Source organism: Ips typographus, linkage group LG12, assembly GCF_016097725.1.
Source record: "Ips typographus isolate SLU linkage group LG12, UJ_Ityp_2.0, whole genome shotgun sequence".
NCBI lineage: Eukaryota > Metazoa > Arthropoda > Insecta > Coleoptera > Curculionidae > Ips > Ips typographus.
In genome coordinates this window covers 5,706,789-5,728,461 of record NC_138433.1, presented here as the reverse complement: position 1 = coordinate 5,728,461, position 21,673 = coordinate 5,706,789, and the positions used below count along the sequence as shown (strand labels likewise).

Below are 21,673 nucleotides of genomic sequence, written 5' to 3'. Positions count from 1 at the left end.
AAGTATCTATTCAGATCGTTCGGGTTTCCATCGAAAACAGGAACACATTTGAGATATTCAGAGTTAAATGCTTGCGACATATTTGCTTCTAAATTTTTATCTTGGTTACTGTTTTGTGAAAATGTATTTGTAACGTTTGATAAAACGGATGGTTTTAAAGAAATATTATATTTATGATTAACTGTTTCAAAAATTTGAGAGTCGGTTTCAAGTGAATCTTCGGTTTCAGAATCGGAAGACATCAAACAATTGTACTTACATAAAACAAACAATCAATATCTTCATTGCGTTTGGTATTGTACTATAAGGCTAACGGTCTAAACTTGGCAATGGAGTCCTCTTCTAAACGTTATCCTTGCGGAGCTGGACGATTTGGTTCCAAGTCCCAGTCTTCTTAAATGGCTGCTGCGTCTTCGATAGATCCAACACACCACGGCACGGAAAGTCTCAAAAATTCAATATTCGGTAAATCGTTAACACGAAAGTCTATCGTTCGATACGATCGACCCCAAATATCCTACCGACTGCGCCAAATAACTGTCACGCACCAGAAGACTTCTTTTTAAAAAGCTTTAATAATACCAAAAGATACAGTTAAAGAATATGTCTTAACTAGATTAATAAATTTTACCGACTAACTAGAAAAAATATGGAAATGACCAATGTCCGCACTGACTGTGGAGGGGATCTGCTGACAGTGCTGACTCGGTGAATCTTCATTAGGGTTAGCGTACTGAGCGGTGAGATAATTTGTGCACATACCAAGGCATTCTGATAAACGGTTAGTAAGTTTACATATGCGAGTATTTCATAGTACTCAGTTAAGTTTACAATCATTTCTTAATAATAAGTTAGTACTTATTCTAACAAGAAACTCAATAAAATCTTTCCTCTCCTGTTACTATACATAAACAATATCATGCACTTTTATTTATCCTAAATCTATTCGGTTCCGGCAATGGCAGAACAGCAAAAATATTGCAACACTGAGAAAAGTTCAATAGAGGCTTAGTCCTATGAGCCAAACTTCGCATCTCACATCACTGAACACCATTGTGATCACTGTTCCATAAATGTTTGTGGTGTGGGTCGATTATTCAATCGATGATTCGGCTAGCTTGGACCTTCGTATCAACGTACAGGCCCATCGTGAGTTCCAATAACAATAATGGCTCATCATAGTCTCCTTCCCTCTTACATAGTCCTCAGTGTTACATGAAATATAAGACAAAAGGTTAGTATGTGCTACTTAAGGCTTAATAACAACAGATAATAATATATAATATTACGCGCATATTTCTTTTATATCTCAATTAAATCAATAACCTTTAACCGAGTGAATTTTATTCACCGGTATACTTCGAACCGATTGCAATAACTTTTGCATATGTTTAACTAATGTCCCAATTTCCATATCAACTAAATTGCTGTAAAAACTGGAATATACTCAACATTAACATTCTAACTTTATTTCAAATCCGTGCGTAGAAATATTTTATTTATCCAAAAACAAAACTAAATTGACGATAATGTTTGATTGCTTCTCCCCTAGATTGTCTGTAAACAAAAACAAAAAAGTAAATTATCAAAACGTAAACACAAAATAAAATTTATGGTTGTCCAACGACCCCATGGTCTGAAATGCACCTAAGTGGTGTAAGCAACCTATACTCGGTTCATTTCGTCTTGGCAGCGGTTTTGACGTAGGTCAGGGTAACGCTTGTATCAGCGTGCGGTCGCATATTATTGATGCATTTGTTTCGACCTAATACATTATGCTGGTATTCAAAAATATCCAACACTTAATAAAAACGAAAACTCGTTATTTTAATCTGTCTATCCCCCCATTATCACATACACCTGACATTTATATTTCTTCAAGTTTTTACTTGTTCGGCACCTACGGCATTTCCCGATATATTTAACGTCCCTCGTATTTTTTGTTTAAGTATGCCATTTTAATTATATCATTTTCCTCATTGTAGGCAAATAACTTGTAACACGCGCGCTTAGATAATCATTTTACACACTTTTGGCGTAACTGCGGAAAATTAGACTAATATCCGTTCGTGAATCTTTCAATTAGCCATTAAATTCAGACGCGGATAAGAGAATAAAAATCCCTGAGCTCAGTAACTTCAAATTTAGGTACAACTCGGTATGTGAAGTTTGTACCCAACAAACGTAATATTTTCACTTCACCAAAATTATTACTTTGTATACAAAGTGTTACAATCTTTATGTCAGTTAGGGATAGACGGTGCCTTATTATCGTTTATTTATTTCACTTATACAGCACTGCATTCACAGCAGTTTTGTCATTTTATGGACGAAGCGGTCCTTTATTTTTGTTGTTGTTTCTACTGCAGCGAAATTTTCGTTGTTAATTTCCCCTTTGTTTTTCCAGTTTGTGTTTCCAGATTGTTTAAATAGTCATGGGCGGTAAGTTGATCTGTGCTCTTTAGCTCATTACTCGTAGGGTATGTAACCTCACGTTTTTTTTTTTTTTTTCTATTTCATAGACAATTCACCTCCACGCTTTACCCCAACTCCGGACAGTGCGCGCGCGGGTGGCGTATCGCCGCCCTACTTGCCTTGGGCTGCCATTCTCGCACGTGTATCCAGCGGACGGGGTTCCCAACCATCCTCCCAGCAAAGTAACCCGTGGGGGTCTCCTGACCCGTCGAGGCCAGCGACACCCCCGGCCCAAGCCGAGGAGCCCGCTCCGGAAAACGGGACTGCTCCGCAGCCTGCTGATAGAAAGGCTCCTGCCCCTGGGCATGGAGCCACCATAATAATTAGTGGTGCCAATTGCACCATTAATTTCAATTACTATTAAGTTTGTTTTTTATATATATTTTAATATACTCTTTAGTTGTTCAAAGTTGTCTCTTTCGTGTGTCTTTCCCATCTTGTCCTCTTATAAAGGCGTGCATTCTGGGGTCCAGGGATCATAATAGGGTAATATTCTGCTTACGTGCACAACTTCTCTTTTTGCTTTATCTGATCTGCCCTTCTGTATCTCATAGTCCACGTCTGACTTCTTTCGTCTTATATAATAAGGTCCGAACCACCTAAGCAGCAATTTTTCACTTTTCCCAACTTTCCTTATCGGGGTGAAAACTTTCACTTGGTCACCCTCATTAAATTCCATATGCCGATGTTTACAATCATAACGAAGTTTATCTATGTTTCGTCGTCTTTTTATGTTTTCAGCACCAAAATTACGTATTGCCAGACTAGTTTCCCTAATTTGATTGCTATCAAGAGATTCAGTATGCGGCATAATGTTCGCTTCAGTTGGTAAAACAGGTTCTCGTCCATATACTAACATAAAGGGCGAGAACTGCGTGCTGTCTTGTTTCGCTGAATTATAGGCAAAAGTTACATGTGGTAAGTATTGGTCCCAATTTGACTGATTTGTGTTGGTGTACATTGCCAACATATTTGCAAGAGTCTTATTGAATCGCTCTGTAAGACCATTTGTTGCTGGGTGATATGCCGTTGTAAATTGACTTGTAGTGCCCATTTCTTTCAATAGATTTGTCACCAATTCTGATTGAAACACTTTTCCTCTGTCACTTAATAACTCCTTAGGCGCTCCATGTCTCGTAATTATTTTTTCCAAAATAAATTTTGCTACGGGCCCTGCTTTTCCACTCGGTAACGCCTCAGTTTCTGCCCAACGTGTTGCATAGTCTGTTGCTACCACTATCATGGTTTTACCATTGCTACTTCAGCGGAAAGGGCCTAAAAGGTCAATTCCCACCTTTTCAAATGGTGTTCCGACAGGAATTGGGTGTAAAAATCCTATCGGCTTTTGATTTTGCTGACCTTTCCTAGCTTGACAATCTTGACAACCCTTAACAAATTTCTCAACATCTTTTTGCAACCCTTGCCAATAATACCGTTGCTTAATTTTTGATAGTGTTTTTGCTATTCCTAAATGACCACTCAGCGGTTCCGAATGGTGAGAATACAAAATTTCTCCCACTAACTGTTGCGGTATTACTAATAGCTTATCTCGACCTAAATCATTCGGATTTACTCGGTATAAAATTCCTGATTCAATCCTGAAGTTTTTTGCCTGCTTACGTAAACCAATTGTAGCATCTTCCGGGTTTTTGATTGTCATTATTATTTGGAAAATTTTTTCATCTTTCTTCTGTAACTGCTCAATATTACGAGTATCCAAAATAAATGTTGGTATTTCTTCAACATCATGTTTGTCCGTATCTGGTTGCAGTACCGGATATCTACTTACACAGTCAGCGTCTTTGTGCGCAATCCCTGATTTATGGCACACCGTGTAATCAAATTCTGACAGTTTTAATTACCACCTGGCTAAACGACCAGTGGTATCCTTTAATGTCTTTAGCCAACACAAAGCATGATGATCAGTTACGATTTTTACAGGTTTACCATAAATAAAGTGTCTTAAGTATGAAAGTGCCCATATAACCGCTAATCCTTCTAATTCAGTTATGGAATAATTTTTCTCCGCTTTGCTAAGACTTCTGCTTGCGTAAGCGATAGGGTGTAACTTATGTTCTGTGTCTTCCTGCAACAATATAGCTCCTAGTCCATCTTTACATGTTGTTTGTTATGATTACATCTACCCTTAATTCACACCCTTTGTTTGGCTGAAAATGTGCCAACACTGGTTCACTAATCAATTTATGTTTTAGTGTTTTAAACGCTATGTCATGTATGTCCTGCCAATCAAATTTATTCTGCTTCTTTGTCAGATCATGCAAGGGGCGTCCAATTTTTGCAAAATTTTCTATAAACTTCCGGTAATAGTTACAAAGTCCTAAAAAGCTTTGTACACCTTTTACATTTTTTGGCCTTGGAAAATTTTCAATTGAAATTAATTTTGATTTATCAGGAAAAATTCCATCTGTTGAAATTGTATAACCAAGAATATCAATTTTTCCTTTTAGATATTCACATTTTTTAGGTTTTAACGTTAGGCCTGCACTTCGAAGTCTATCGAAAACTTTACGTAATTTTTCCAAATGTTCATCTATTGTTTCAGAAAAAATTATAATGTCGTCCATGTAAATTAAAACTTCTTTCCATTTTAAATCTCTAAACACTACATCCCCTAACTGTTGGAATGTTGCCGGGGCATTGCACAACCCAAAAGGCATTACATTAAATTCCCATAATCCGTGACCTGGCGCCGTAAAGGCAGTAAGTGGCTTACTTTCTTTCTACTCTCATTCCAGTTGCATGATGCATGCCCTATTCTTTTGCAATTAATGCATCTAATGCGTCCATCGTGTGTTCTTGTATTAGGTAAATAGCTATTACCTTGATTTCGGTAAGGTGCTCTGTTTCCATAATTTGGACCTCTGTACTCGTTATTTCTATTCCCTTGCACATTCCGATTTTGGTAATATGGCCGTTGACCGCCATTATTTGAACCACTATTAACGGTATTGTTCCTTGGTGGCATATTTCTTGTAAAATTTCCACGATAATTGACAAAATTCCTGTTCGGACCGTTACTGGCGACATTCCTGTTATCCACGAAATTTCTCCCTGTGCTATTACTATTATAATAGACTCGATTTCTATTTTGATTGCCATCTCTGCGTGGAAAATTTTTTGTATTTCCCGGTCCGCTCCTGATCATTTGATTCTCGTTATTTAACGCATCGGACACTGAAAGCAGTGCCGTATCACGTGTCATCTGATTCACCAGGGTTCTCTCTTTAATACCACTCAGCTTTAACACTAGCTGTTTTAAGTCATTAAAATTTTGATTACCTGAACTCAGCAAGTAATACATTTCATAGTAGGATGGGTGTAAACCATTTTCAAAATGGTCCCTAAACGTGTCAAAAGACATTGTCGGGTCAATTTCTGTTGCCAACGCAAGTAAATCAAAATAATATTTTTTAACATCCTCATTGTCTTGATGTTTTCGTGTATTTAGTCGAAACTTTAACTTTCTTAGTGGCTGTTCACCAGAAAATTCTTTTAAAAAGTCCGTTTTTATATTTGTCCATGTTTTTGCCTGGTTTGCCGGTTCGTTAATATAACCATCAAACCAAGTCTGAGCCGGTCCTTCCAAGAAATTTGCTAAGTAGGAAATTTTGTGGTTTTCCGACCAGCTGTTTGCAATTGCTGCTTTTTCATATTTATTTACAAAAATAATAGGAGAGTCAATCGATGGGTTAAATGTGGGTGGGCATGTAAACTTTGGTGTAGCTGGAGTTTTTGGCTCAGCCAAAGCTACCTGCAAAGTCATGTTAGCCATTGCTGCAGTATTGTTAGGACGTATTACACTGTTTCTCTCTTGAATTACCGGGGGTGGGCAAGGATTATTACAACCTTGTAATAAATCTGCGGGGCGGGATAAGGTAGGCTCTGGCACTACCACTTCTAAGGGACTTTCTTGCCAGAACTCTTCTGATTCTCGCGGTTTAGGCGGAGTCCTACTCAATGAAGCTCTTGGCTTAAAAAACTGTTCTGGGGATCGTGATCCTGCTTTGGAATCTTTAGTTTTCTGAACTTGGGAAGTCGAAGCTTTTGTTGTTCGCGGGGTCTCAATTTGAGCACTTACGACAGTTTTTTCGAAAGGGCTATTCTCGTCCTCACTACTTGTTAAACTGACAATAGAAGTTGTTTTGTCAACTTCTGGGGCACCTGCAGAAGCAGAGGAACCGACAGTTGAGCTATGATGCGCGGGTTTAAATTCTCTCAACTCTTTTAAGACTTTTTCGGGGTTTTTTCCTTGAGCTAGTGCTTGTTGCAAAACAAATTTTTCTTTGTCTGATACACTTTGAGCTCTACTGCGAGTTCGTACACGTGATTTGTCACTTGGTTCACTCATGTAAAATCTAATACGAAATGTTTGGCAGTATTTTTAATTATTTCGATTTTCCAAGTTTTCGGTCAAAATTTAAACGATTTTTTTTTAAACAATTTGATTATTCCTAGCAATTTCTTTGCGAATTTGCTTGTTCATCAAACTAATAATTTTTTTGACGCTAAAATACACAAGCATTAATACCCCCATGCACAGAAACATAATAATTAAAATTTCCTTTGCCGACCATGAATTATCTTTTTCTGAATTATTTGATACACCTCCACTGTTCCCTGCTTGGGAAATAATAATTTCTTCCTCTTTTGAAGATGTACCACCCATATTAAACCAAAATTTTGTCAAATAAGCGCTTTAATAGCAAAGGTAATCCCCAAAAAATCACTGAATAAATCAACGGTACTATCCCTAGCCAAAAGATAATAATACCTAAAATTTCTTTTATAGTCCACACATTATTTTCCTCAATCGGTATCATACTCCAAAAAATAAAAATAAACAACTCAACTATTGTTTTTCATCCATCTCAAAACAGACCGGCGCCTCCACCAAATGTCACGTTTAATTTATGAGCCCTTCTGGGTTCACCAATTAAACTGACTCACGACGTTAAACGTCGCGCCGAGGTCTCAGTTTTAAGGATGGAATCAAACACTGAGTTTTTCTCATATAACACTTAAATCTATTAAATATGGTATACACAAACGTGTCTGCACAATACGGTTATAAACACTAAAAGTTGACAATTCTACAATTGTACTTACATAGTCACAAGCTAAGGACTTAGCATTTCTGGCGGATGGCTTGGTCACTTTCACGTTTGAACAACTTTGGAGAACGGACTAATTAACTTAATCTTTTCCCGAGGAGAGTCGACATTTCGACTTCTCGGGTCAGCTGGTCTCACTACCGTTGATCGGTTCACACTTATCCTATACTGTTAAAATCGGCGTATTTTATACCCGATTGATCGGCTGACGTAGTTTGTTATTGTCGCTTGTTTTTCACATTTCTGTAAAGCAGGTGGTGGTGACTCATCACTGATATAGTGCACCTGGTGCATGACACACTCGGTGCATCATGGTGCGACCTTGCCTCGTGCGCTTAATATTTCGCAATCCTCGAATACTCTTATGTTTTTTAAGTTAATCAGTCCATCTTTTCAATTAACGGATTTTCCATTCGTGACAATATGAATAATGTGGACAAATTTGACCAAATGCTAGCAAGCTATAAAATTAACCGCCAAAGCAATAAATGGAACCGAACACCGAATATTTTTTTATTTTCTGGATGCGTCAGTGGTAAATGCTTTTTGTGTATATAAGTTACTGAATTTACCAAAAATGTCAGCCAAAGATTTTAGACTGGGAGTTATAAATGGTTTACTTGCTCCAACCTTAGTATCTCTGAAAAGAAAAGTGTGCCCGATTGAATATCCTCCCATTGAAATAAAAAAGTCCAAACCAAATGTACCAGAAAATATCCGACTAAATTCTTCAACACACCAGCCTGAAAGAAGTACAAGACGACGATGTGCTTTGTGTAGCACTAAAACTACACAAGTCCGTACTGATTGGATATGTTCAGTTTGCCAAGTACCATTATGTCTGGGCAAAAATAAAATTTGTTTCCAGAGGTTCCACACCAAATAGATAATGCTGTATTTGTTTTTAGACATTACTGCTTTAATAAAATTGGATTTTTTGTATAAAAAATATATTTGTTTTTTTGGTATTAGCGCAGTGGTACAAATAGAATACCACCAGTTTTTGTAAAACATATTGAAAAAAATTAACATATTTATAATATAACATCAATTTTAGATATAATCACAATGGCCTAACATAGTTAGATTTAAAAAACTATAATAAGTAGAAGTGGTTCCACTTGGGGTATAAACTATTTTAAAATATGAGCTTCAGTAAGAGCTATAGAGCTTTTTAAGGCAGAAATACTTTTTACCGAATAATAATATATGTATGATAGGATGATTAGGGACCTTCATCAATCACTACATCCACTTCTGTTTCATCTGATAAATATCAATCTGATGAGTCAGAAAAGGATTGATGAATAATTTTCAGAAATTAAACTTTTCGATGGTAAAAAATAAAAAGTGTATATTATTCACTGTAATGAAATTAAGTATCTAACCTCATTTACAATTGATAAAAAGATGTTGGGAGGATGCCTACGCAGGAGGATGTGCACGGCATCCCAAGAAAAAACTGTCACTGCTCTAGAACGATGACAATTTTCCAACATTACCGTGATGTCATCAATACAAGCGTATTGCAGTAAACGAAACTCTTCCACCGACTTAATGTCGCCTTGACCAGAACGTTATCCATGGTGGTAAACCATTCAAATTTCTCAACTCTCTCTAGACCCACCTGTATCTAATGACGCCACAAGCTTTGAGGAAAATAATATCAGACAGATCAGACAAGATGAGAATCTGGGACGACAACACCTACGGCATCAGATTCAATCGTGGTAATGATTCAATTGTTGTATTTCAGATGTGTGAGGAGAAATCACCAATCAGGTTTTTAAGAGAGCTTTATTAGTTTCTCACTTATGTATTCGAATATAAATTTCAGATAGTGTTAAACAGTCTGAAGATGAACTAGAAACTTCGTCGATAGCATCTGAGCCTGCAAGCTCAGTGAAACGAAAGAGTAGTAGAAGATTGCGTCCAAGTTTCTTGAATTTGTCAGTACGTGTATGTGGAAGTATACTCCATGCGGCCAACAACTTTAATACAAAAAAACGCCGCTATTGCAAATCTTTATAAACAGGCCTGTAGCATGCAAAAAAAAGACAAAAGAAAGCCCGGCCGCAGAAAACGGCTTAGCCGGAAACGACGCTCTCGAAAACAGTCTGTCCCCCTGTCTTATCATAATATTTAATTATTGTGAGTCCACGAATTGTAAATTGCATATAACCGATTTATTAAACATCTTTTTGGCTCTGTGTTGTTTGGCTATCTTGAAATGACCAATCATATTGAAAAATTAAACAGGTTAATGGCTATATATCTTATTGGCTAAATGTTTTTGTGACTGTTGTGTGGACAATCGAGGATCAGAAACCTCAAATTACAAAAATATGCCGCCTTATATGGCGAGTTGACTGCTCGTATGATGAAAATATTCAATTCTGTTAATCATATTACTATATCTAGACCTACGTTTCTACTCAGGGCTACATAACAGTAACAGACATTTTGTTCATAAAAGAGCACCCAGAACTGTAGTTCTTGAAAGCGCAAAATGGAAAGTCGTCATACAGCTGACTCTCTTGAAGATTATTTACTGGTATTTTCTTATTGTTATATTTTATTATATTATGTAAAACCACACATAAAGAGAAAAAAATAGATACCTTTACAACACACTTTTCTCAAAATTGTCAGGTCTGACCAATCCGTCCAAAAATGTTGACTAAAACGTGCGAGTAACAATGCGTCCAAAATTGGAGATTATTTACTGATATTTTCTATACTGTTATTTTATGATATTATATAAGTACCTGAATAATAGTACAACACTCATATTAGTTCATATTCCTATTATATAAGAATCAATTTAGTATTAAATTTGAGTGATAGTAACAGCTCGGACACACTAAATGTACAAGGGTTAAACATGTAATAATAAATTATTAAGACACTTTAGATGGTCTTTACAATATTATAGCACAAAAAAATCTAAACGAGTTTTCCTGTTTCTATCTCTTCAAATAAAATTCGGAGGACGATCTGAAGTTTGTTTTGAAAATTCCGGTGAAGAAAATGTATTAATGATGTTTAGCAAGCAGCTTGGAACAGCACCCCAGAAATGAGAAGAAGAACCGTTAAAATGAACTATCTCAAGGAAATACGAGATCTTATAAAAGAGAATAGGAGAGCTGGAAAAGAGTGGTAAAAATCCAGACGAGAGAAAAGAAAATCGTACTAAACAACGTCACCCAACAACTAAAAGAAGAAATTCATAAAATTAAAATTGAGTCAATAAACAAATACCTGGGGGAACTAACTATCAGAGCTCAGATTATTCACTCTTGAAAGCCACCAAGAGATTAAACCAACCAACAAAACCAATAATTTGTTGCAGCAGTCAAGGCCCATCAGGGGCAGTAGCGCTACGGAGTAAGTAAGTAAGTAACTCCAATTCGAGAAAAAAGTGGCACCTTGGCTAGAGAAAACAAACTCACACCAAAGGTTTACAGGAAACATACTCAAACAACTACTAAAAAAACGGATTATTAAAATTACCCAATTATTTAATGCATCTCCTTTCGCTTGAAACACGTTCCCATGTTGTGAAAACGGCAGATGTAATTATGATACTGTCACGTTTAGGGGTGCGTAGTGCGGGATGGTAGAGAAACAACCTAGTTCACAGGCAAGCCTCGTTTATTATAAAACAATGTAAACTAAACACTTAAGAGGGGTTATTCTTCGTGTCGTTGAGCGCATGGAAGTTCGGGGAGGGTGAGTTTGGGTTTAGCCCTTCAGCTACACCGTAAAGGGGCACGCAAGGTGTTCTTGTACGATGTGACCAAAGGACCAAGTGAACAACTGACAGGGTTAAGGGTTCTAACCTAGGTCCGGGTCTACCCGGTCACTTCAAGTTGCGAGAGAACCCTTCTCTTTTCAGCCTGGGATCCTGAGAGGGTAGCGAGCCGACCCACCACTTCAAGTTAGGGAATGTTGCTCGCCGACCAACCCGGAGACCAGTCAGTGACCTCCCTCTGGGGAAGACCCCAGAGTTCGGTGTCTTAGCCGAGCTACGGTGCATCTTTTATACTCGTCAGCTAACCTCATTACGTTAACCTTGCTGACTATGGTGGTTACTGGGTGAGCACCGTAACTACTAACACGGGTGTGACAATACCAAAACCCGGCAAAACAGTAAACGAAGCTAAATCTTACTGGTCCATTTCTCTTCTGCCTATGTTATCAACATTATTTGAGAAACTTTTTCAAAAAGGCTAAATAAAATTATTGAATAAACCAAGAGGGTTCCTGACCATCAGCTTGACTTTCGCAATTCCATAGTTGAACAAGTACATATAGTAACAGACGTAATAGAAGAGTGACTAGAAAAGAAGATATGCTTCGCCGTTTTTCTAGACGTCGCCCAAGCATTTGATAAAGTTTTACATGATGGCCTCATCAAGAAACTAAAGGTACTCTTTTCATTGCAGTATACCAGGTGTCCAAGAGCACCCTGGACATAGGAGATTAACATGGGAAAATGGTTTTGATTTTTTTGCGCCTGTACGGTTTATTTAATGGAAAAACGCTTTAGATAAAAGTTGTAGAGCACCTTTTCGGCTATCAACTTGTAATTTTTTCAATACCGTAGATTTGACCATTAAGACGAAAAACGGATCTAAAATTCGGAAATTTTAAATCTCGCGCCAAGCGGTCGTTAGGGAAAGTTTATATCCGGTCGTGCTACCAACCATTCAAAATCATAACAAATCGTTGTCAGTCATTCTGTAATCAAAACATTCAAAACAAGTTTATTTAGTAATAATTTTGAGTTACTACCCACATACTGCGAAGAAAATACAAATAAATTCATAACCTCATTCAATGTTTCTACTAAACTTATTAACTTTGTAGCAAAATTCTTTAAGAAAACACTGGTTTTGCTTGCAAATATTTAATGAGGATGACCGAATCACCTATCTCAAGCCTCTTCATAACACTACCAAACGATTTAAAGTGATAAAAACAATGGACTAGGAAGGCCTGCAGATGTTTGAAGATAAGTTGCTTTACTATACAGGGACCACAAAAGAGGGTAAATACTTCCCTCAAAAGTGGTGCAATTTAGTGACCTATGTGACTGATAGTTTTATTGTATCCTTCTGTTTTGTAGTGTTATCAACACACCATAGTGTTTAAGTGGTTTTACATTGTATGATGTTAATAAAAGGGCATTTTTTATAACTGATTGTCAATGTTTTTTCCCATCTCTACAGGGTAAGGTAAGTACTGATATTTAATTAGCTCCATTAGTTAACTTGAACATCATTCACATACAAGAATACTTGTAAAATGTCTACTAACCAAAAATAGTTTATTTGCAAGTAATGTGTAACTCGAGTTCACATTTGATTAGTAAACGTATGTCCTGTGAAATGGTGTATTGAATTAGAAGCAAATTGTTTCTCTTAAGAGACTTTCAATCACTACATTTCACCGGTTAGTAAGACAAAGTTGTTTTTAGCATAGCTTGTATGGTGACAGGTTCACCCACTCACACACAATCCGTGGAACAATCACTGTTTATGTGGTAAGACCAGTTTTCTTTGCCACCTATTGTACCTAAGCTTTTCACTTGAAGAATATGTATACTGTACCTGTTCAAGCGCATGTGGTGACAAAATTGTGAGTGTTAATAGTGAAGTCGGCCAATGGCCAAACTTATACGAATCGTATAAGAGCGGAGTTGACAGTGACGGTGTTGACGGCTGACAATATTGACTTTTACAAAAAACCTAACCTAGTTTTTAAGAGAAAAAAAGGTGTGCGTAAAAATAATGTTTTTTATTATTGTCAAGGTGCAATGCAAATCCTGTTCTAATTCTAAAATGTTAATGGCAAAATATCTATAAATAAAGCCCGTTTTTGTGTGCATCTAAGCAGTTTCATATTGAAGTGGAACCAGCTAATTACCTATATACAGTCCACCAGAATCAATCAAACATTGTTGATCCTTCGACCGGGATAGTTTTGGTTTGAAAAAAGGCACAACCATTACGAGGCATTGCGGGGAAAGTGGTAGAAAACTACAGTGCTACTAGTCGAGGTGGGTCCATTTCATTCTAAAGCCTTAAATCCATTTGTTTCTTTCCTTTGCATGTAAGTTTGGTTCATTTCAATTAAACAAGTTTTACATCTGATTTTAATTGAAAAGCTTGAATATCTAAGTAATTACATTGCACGCTTATCTATCTGTTATCTAACTACGTTATTTATTAATTCTTAAAGGCAAATAACTCTCTAGCCCAGTATCTAACTCATTTATTTCATTAAAACATGACTAAACTGGATAAACTTGTACAAAAACGAAGCTCGATTAGGGCGCGTGTAGCCTCATTCGAAAAATATCTATCTAATATTGAAGCTAAATTTCCACACTCTATTTTTGAAGATCAAGCTGTGTTTTTTGAGCTTGAACAACTGTTAGATCACTGTAATACCCTTTTAGAGGAATTTAATGAAATTCAATCTGAAATTGAGGAGATTTCTGCTGAAACTCAATTTGAATACGAAGTCCGAGAAACCTTTGAATCACTGTTTTTTAATACAATTGGTAAAGCTAAGAAATACCTTTCTGTTAACATTAAAGCGTCGCCAGACAATGCCTCACTTGTTAATTCTATTCAAGCAGACAATGTTGCACTAAGCAATTCATGTGGTGTAAGACTCCCTGTCATTGAAATAGCAGCATTTAATGGTGAATATGATGATTGGCTTGAATTTCGAGACACATTCACTGCTTTAATACATCAAAATACAACACTTTCACCTGTCCAAAAGTTTCATTATCTAAGATCTTATCTAGGCCCAAGTGTTCTTGAAATTATTGCTAGTTTGGAGCTTTCTGGCTCAAATTATGAAATTGCTTGGCAGTTAATTTGTGAGCGGTTTAATAATAATAGAATCTTAGTACAAAACCATGTCAAGTCACTTTTTAATCTACGAAGGATTCAGACTGAATCCTCAGCAGCTTTGCGAGGACTAGCTGACAGTGTGACTAAACACTTAAGAGCTTTGAAAACATTAAATGAGCCAACTGAATATTGGGACACACTGATCATATATATTTTGACCACAAAACTAGACTCTTCCACTGTGAGGGAGTGGGAGGAAGTAAAATCTAAGTTTAAAAATCCTTCCTTGGATAACATAAACACTTTTCTAAAAGATAGAGCTGACTTACTTGAGTCGATTGAGCAAAGCAACAGTAGTGTGAAGGGCTACCAAGCTAAACATAATAAATTTTCTAAGAGCTTTGTTGTTAATGATTCTGGGAGTGGAATAAAATGTGCATTTTGTCAAGGTAATCATTATTCAAACCAATGTGCTGAGTTTCTGAATTTAGATTTAAATGGCAAACTAGACTTTGTAAAAAATAAGCGCCTTTGCATGAACTGTTTAAGATCAGGTCACAGCTACAAACAATGCTTTTCAGGGCATTGCAAGAAATGTAAATGGAAACATCACACATTATTGCATAATGATCATCAGACAACTTCCCAGGATTCTAGGCCAGCCACTCAGGCAACAGTTGCTGAGATTTCTCAAGAACAAAATGTTTATCAAATGTCATCTAGCAGTTTAACAAATAATTACCAAGTTTTATTACCCACAGTAATGGTAAATGTTTTTGACTTTAATAAGAAAATACACTCAGTACGCGCATTGTTAGACTCAGGCTCTCAGAGTAGTTTTGTATCTGAAAAACTCTTTCATAGTTTGAATGTATCTAGTCAACCTGTAAATATCACAATTTGCGGATTGAACAAAACAAGCGCGCGCTGTAAAAATCGATGTAATATCGCTGTTAAGTCAAGGGTATGTGACTTTACTCGAGAAATTTCTTGTCTTGTGGTACCTCAGGTAACTGGCACTTTACCAACTTATGCAGTAGATAAACGAATGTTAGTTAACGTTAATGTTATTTACCTTTGGCGGATCCTCACTTTGACACACCGGGTGACATTGATTTATTAATAGGGGCAGATTACTTTTATGAGATAATGTGTGTAGGACAAGTACGTTTAGGTGAACGGGGACGCTATGCCCAAAAAACACGATTTGGGTGGGTTATTTCAGGAGTCACCAACAAACCAATTAATTCGTGTCACACACTAAATTGTAATTTAATCAAAACTAATGATGTTGATGTTCAGTTATCACGATTTTGGGAAATAGAAGAGTTTCCACAGGCTAAACTTTTGTCAAGTGAGGAAAGGGCTTGTGAGAAGCATTTTCAAGAAACTACTTGGCATGACTCTGATGGTAGGTTTGTCGTTACCATTCCTTTAGCTAAGAGCATTGACGTTCTGGGTGACTCTTATATGACTGCTGAAAAACGATTTTACAGTTTAGAGAGGAAATTTAGACAAAACGAAGACTTTAAAACTCAGTATGTAAATTTTATAAATGAATATCAGACATTAGGACATATGGTGAAGGTTAAAGCCAATGCGAGCTTGTCAAAGGATTACTACATGCCTCATCATGGAGTAATTAACGAAGGAAGCTTAACAACAAAGTTGCGCGTTGTATTTGACGCTTCGTGCCCGACTTCTACAGGTTATTCCTTTAACGACCTTCAAATGACAGGACCGACGATACAGTCAGATTTATTATCAATTTTATTAAGATTTAGAAAACACAACTATGTTATTGCTGCAGATGTCGAGAAAATGTACAGAATGTGCGGGATTAATCCAGAACAGAGTTCATTACAGAGGATTTTGTGGCGCTCTGATCCATTACAGCCTCTCGAGACGTATGAACTAGTTACAGTCACTTACGGCACTCGATCTGCATCATATCTAGCGATTAGGTCTCTTTTTCAAATTGGTATTGATTGCGAGCGTGAATTTCCTGAAGTATCGCGTATAATTAAGGACGATTTTTACGTGGACGACATGCTTACGGGAGCAGAGTCAATTGAAAAGGCAATAGTATTAGGTAATGGCGTGGCGCGTGAATTGAGTAAAGCATCATTTCATCTCAGAAAATGGAACTCGAATGACACTCGCGTACTAGCGGGATTAAAAACTTTTGAACAAGCTGAGTTTGTTGAATATAATAATATTTGATCCTTTGGGATTGCTGAGCGCTACGGTTATTCTAGCAAAGGTTATTCTACGTGACATCTGGCGTGAAAAAATGTCATGGGACGCGGCGTTACCCATGTATTTGCATACACGGTGGTTGAAATTCAGAGACGAATTGTCACTCTTGAACAATCTCAAAATCGATCGACACGTGATTTGTAAAGAACCGACTCGAATTGAGATGCACGGGTTCTCTGATGCGTCCGTGAGTGCGTACGGCGCTTGCGTTTACTTGAAATCTGAGGATAAGTTTCAAAATGTTTCCGTGAAACTCGTAGTTGCAAAATCTAAAGTTGCGCCGTTAAAGCCTCTAACTATTCCTCGTCTTGAGCTGACAGCAGCACTTTTATTAGCGAGACTAATAGAAAAGGTAAAAATTTCATTAGGTTTAAATATTCAAAGAACAGTGTATTGGTGTGACTCAATGATTGTGTTGGGATGGTTGAATATGTCTCCAAGCGATTTACAAATTTTTGTCGGTAATCGAGTTTCGGCAATTCAAGAATTATCAAATGTCACGGATTGGAGACACGTTCCCACTAAGGACAATCCAGCCGATCATGTGTCACGAGGAGTTACTCCGGGTAACCTTTTGTTTCTTGATTTGTATTGGTCAGGTCCAGCTTGGTTAAAGAATGATGATCATAGCTGGCCTATTCGTCCTCAATCAAATGATATCTTACCCGAAATTAAAAAGACTTGTCATCTTCATACAATTCCGACTTTATCGCCTATTATCGACATTTCGAGGTTTTCTAATTTAAATAGATTACTTAGAACAGTAGCTTACGTCTTTAAATTTATCAAGCGTCTTAAAACGTATAACAAAACAGATAACACTACCACTTGTTTGAGTAGCGATGAAATTGAAGAAGCTCTCAATTACATCGTCAATTTTGTTCAATATGAGTCTTTTAAAGGTGACATCGATAAACTAAAACAAACACTTCCTTTACCTGGAAACAGTAGCTTAATTCGATTAAATCCGTTTTTGGATTCTAAAGGATTACTTAGAGTTGGAGGAAGATTAGAGAATTCAAATTTTAATTTCGAAAAGAAACATACACTAATATTGCCTGGAAGTCATTATTTTACCAAACTGTTGTTTAATTACGAACATAAAAAACTACTACATGCCGGACCTCAGCTATTGTTAGCTAATATAAGGGAAAAATTTTGGCCTTTATCAGCCCGAAATTTAGCACGGAAAGTATTCCACGATTGCGTCATTTGCTTTAAAGCCAAGCAAGTTCCAATGAACCCGCCAATGGGTAATTTACCTAAGGAAAGGCTGCAGCCTGCACCAGCATTTCATACTGTAGGTGTAGATGATGCAGGGCCATTTTTAGTCAGGGACCGACAGGGTAGGGGGTTCAAAACCACTAAAGCATACATAGCGTTGTTTATATGTTTTGTAACACGTGCAATCCATTTAGAGTTAGTGTCTGATTTGACAACTGAGGCATTTCTGGCGTCGTTTCGAAGATTTTGTGCCCGACGAGGTAAACCAGCAAAGGTTTTTTCGGACAATGGTTCTAATTTCATTGGAGCAAATCATGAACTCAATGATTTAGGTATCTTTTTAAAAGAAAGTTCTAGCACTCTGGTCGAGTCGATTGAAAATACAGGTATATCATGGTCCTTTATACCTCCGCGTTCACCTCACTTTGGAGGATTGTGGGAGGCTGGCGTAAAGGCTTCTAAATATCATCTCAAGCGAATTGCAAGTAATGCTTTGTTAACTTTTGAAAGATTTTATACTTTGTTAGTTCAAATTGAGGCCATACTTAACTCGCGTCCTATCTCACCTTTGTCATCCGATCCCTTGGACCTCAATCCACTTACACCAGCCCACTTTTTAATTGGACGATCTATGACTGCCCTTCCGGATGCTGATCTATCTACTCTTCCGATCAATCGACTGTCTCACTTCCAATACGTGCAACAACTTCAGCAGCACTTCTGGAGTAGGTGGTCACGTGAATACATATCAGAATTACAACAGCGATGTAAAAGGACAGACAAGGATTTCTCTCTGAATGTCAACGACCTTGTCATTGTCAAGGAAGATAATCAACCACCCTGCCGATGGATTCTTGGACGCATCACATCCCTACATCCAGGCCGAGATGGTATTTGCAGAGTGGCATCCATTTCTACCAACAAGGGCAACATGAAGCGAGCCGTAGCGAAGCTTTGTCCTCTACCTAACCAGAAAGATGTTTCCGAGATGGTTGAAAGGGAGTCCTTTCAAGGCGGGGGGCAATGTTCAAGCGCATGTGGTGACAAAATTGTTAGTGTTAATAGTGAAGCCGGCGAATGGCCAAACTTATACGAATCGTATAAGAGCGGAGTTGACAGTGACGGTGTTGACGGCTGACAATATTGACTTTTACAAAAAACCTAACCTAGTTTTTAAGAGAAAAAAAGGTGTGCGTAAAAATAATGTTTTTTATTATTGTCAAGGTGCAATGCAAATCCTGTTCTAATTCTAAAATGTTAATGGCAAAATATCTATAAATAAAGCCCGTTTTTGTGTGCATCTAAGCAGTTTCATATTGAAGTGGAACCAGCTAATTACCTATATACAGTCCACCAGAATCAATCAAACAGTACCTTGAACTGTGAATAAATAATTAATACAAACGTTCAGTGTACAAAGTTTTATTTGGAACAATTGAGTGTGTGGAAAAAAATAACACAATTATAATGTTAATAAACCTAGAATAGAACAGCTCATGTAGATAGCTCAATTGAAAAGTTGGTTTTTCGACAATACCTACCCATATACAAAAACTTTTGTCACCTGACTGATAATTTGACTGTGTAAGTCCATATTCTCTTTTTAGTAGGGGTTTCTCAGAGGTTTTATAGCCAGTTTAAGATTATTCACATTTCACAGGCACATCAAATTTTGAGATTTAAGTCAGATATCAACACTGAATCATTTTAAGTTTTAGTTGCAACACTGGTGAAGACCCTCGCTGATGATAGTCCATGAAGTTAAGCACATTGAAGCTAAATCACACCACTTTTGAAGGAAGTATTTGGCCCCTTTGTTGTTGTCCCTGTACAGTAGGAAACTTATCTTCAAAGATCTGGCTTCATTATCCACTGTTTTCATCACTTTAAATCGTTTGGTAGTGCTATGAAGAGGCTTGAGATAGGTGATTCGGTCATCCTCATTAAATATTTGTAAGCAAAACCAGAGTTTTCTTTAAGAATTTTGCTACAAAGTAAATAAGTTTAGTAGAGACATTGAATGAGGTTATGAACGCAACTTACCAGATTTTTGGGCTGTGGCTACTGATAAAGTGTTTTTATCACGATTTATTTTTATTTTCTTCGCATTATGTGGGTAGTAACTCAAAATTATTACTAAATAAACTTTTTTTGAATGTTTTGATAACAGAATGACTGACAGCGATTTGTTATAATCTTGAAATGTTGGTAGCACGACCGGATAGAATCTTTCCTTAACGACCGCTTGGCGCGAGATTTAAAATTTCCGAAATTTAGATCCGTTTTTCGTCTTAATGGTCAAATCTACGGCATTGAAAAAATTACAAGTTGATAGCCGAAAATGTGCTCTACAACTTTTATCTAAAGCGTTTTTCCATTAAATGAACCGTACAGGCGCAAAAAAATCAAAACCGTTTTCCCATGTTAATCTCCTATGTCCAGGGTGCTCTTGGACACCTGGTATACAGCTATTAGAATCAGATATTCAACGAACCTTCAGGATCAAATAAGAAAATAAATCCTCGTTTTTTCTTCTCGCGTTAAAAAATCATAAACGCTGGAGTTCCCCAAGGCAGTGTGCTTGGACCAGTGCTGCACTTGTTAGATACTTGCTATACCGGGTGTAACATTTAACTTGAGACATCTCAATATCTCGAAAAATAAGCACTTTTCGAAAAAATGTTTAGTATCAAAGTTGTATTATTCCGCGGGGGAAATACATTGATGACAAAATTTGTGTTACTCTGCCCCTCCATGTGGGGAGGAAGGGAGGTAACTTTGATTTTTTAAATAGCACCCCCAATTTTTTATTGCAGATTTAGATTCTGCGGCTAAAAACACGTGGAATTTGTTTAAAACATTTTTTTGTATTAACGATAGATGGCGCTATAAACGACCAAATTTAATTTACATTTTTTAATTAAATTTGTTTTTTTTTCGCTCATGGCTTACCGGAATGTTTGGTAAAATCTGCTTAAAAAACCGTCGTTGCTAGGGATACATAGGTGTACTAAATAACAAAAAAATAAATAAATAAAAAAAATAAAATAAAAAAGTTTTTTTTTTTTGTAAAAAATGTTTTAAACAAATTCCACGTGTTTTTAGCCGCAGAATCTGAATCTGCAATAAAAAATTGGGAGTGCCATTTAAAAAATAAAAGTTATCCCCCTTCCCCCCCACATGGAGGGGCAGAGGAATACAAATTTTGTCATCAATGTATTTCCCCCGCGGAATAATACAACTTTGATACTAAAAATTTTTTCGAAAAGTGCTTAATTTTCGAGATGTTGAGATGTCTCAAGTTAAATGTTACACCCGGTATACCTGTAACAGATAACATAAAACTAGCAACATTTGCTGATGATACTGCAGTTCTAGCAGTAGCCCGGTCCCCCCTATGAAAACGGCTAAAGGTTGACAACACCTTTTGTCACTTTTGTTCACACACTCACCAAATGTCACTAGTTGGGCGAATGAGGACAAAAATAATTCAAAAAGGTGTTAGATACATTGAAATCAAAATCGGATAATTGGAGAATCGAAATAAATCGGAATTAGTGTAATAAAAGGCCGTTTTTTTTTCGTTAAACCAAAAAAAAAGCTAGGAACTGTAACAATAATTCACTAATTGCAAAATCGAATATAAGAATTTTTATAAAATAGTTAATAATTATAAACACACGTCTTCATTTAGAAATTTAGTGAATAATA

The 21,673-nt window shown here is 36.8% G+C and overlaps 3 protein-coding genes across 3 annotated transcripts; 2 read left to right on the top strand and 1 right to left on the bottom strand.

Annotated features, from left to right (window-relative positions):
- Nucleotides 1–3,478: 3,478 nt before the first annotated feature.
- Nucleotides 3,479–8,703, bottom strand: LOC145736502 (uncharacterized). Its single transcript, XM_081990948.1, has 2 exons — nucleotides 8,397–8,703; nucleotides 3,479–8,328 (listed from the first exon to the last, which is right to left on the bottom strand). Exon 2 carries the CDS (start codon nucleotides 6,842–6,844, stop codon nucleotides 5,153–5,155), a length of 1,692 nt encoding a protein of 563 aa, XP_081847074.1. The 5' UTR covers nucleotides 6,845–8,328; nucleotides 8,397–8,703; the 3' UTR covers nucleotides 3,479–5,152.
- A 540-nt stretch (nucleotides 8,704–9,243) lies between these two features.
- LOC145736198 (uncharacterized) lies at nucleotides 9,244–16,702 on the top strand. Its single transcript, XM_081990500.1, has 3 exons — nucleotides 9,244–9,337; nucleotides 9,445–9,560; nucleotides 15,782–16,702. Exons 1-3 carry the CDS (start codon nucleotides 9,244–9,246, stop codon nucleotides 16,700–16,702), a joined length of 1,131 nt encoding a protein of 376 aa, XP_081846626.1.
- A 70-nt stretch (nucleotides 16,703–16,772) lies between these two features.
- On the top strand, nucleotides 16,773–19,100 carry LOC145736197 (uncharacterized). The gene has a single exon (XM_081990499.1). The coding sequence runs from the start codon at nucleotides 16,773–16,775 to the stop codon at nucleotides 19,098–19,100; it is 2,328 nt and encodes a 775-aa protein (XP_081846625.1).
- The last annotated feature ends 2,573 nt before the right edge of the window (nucleotides 19,101–21,673 follow it).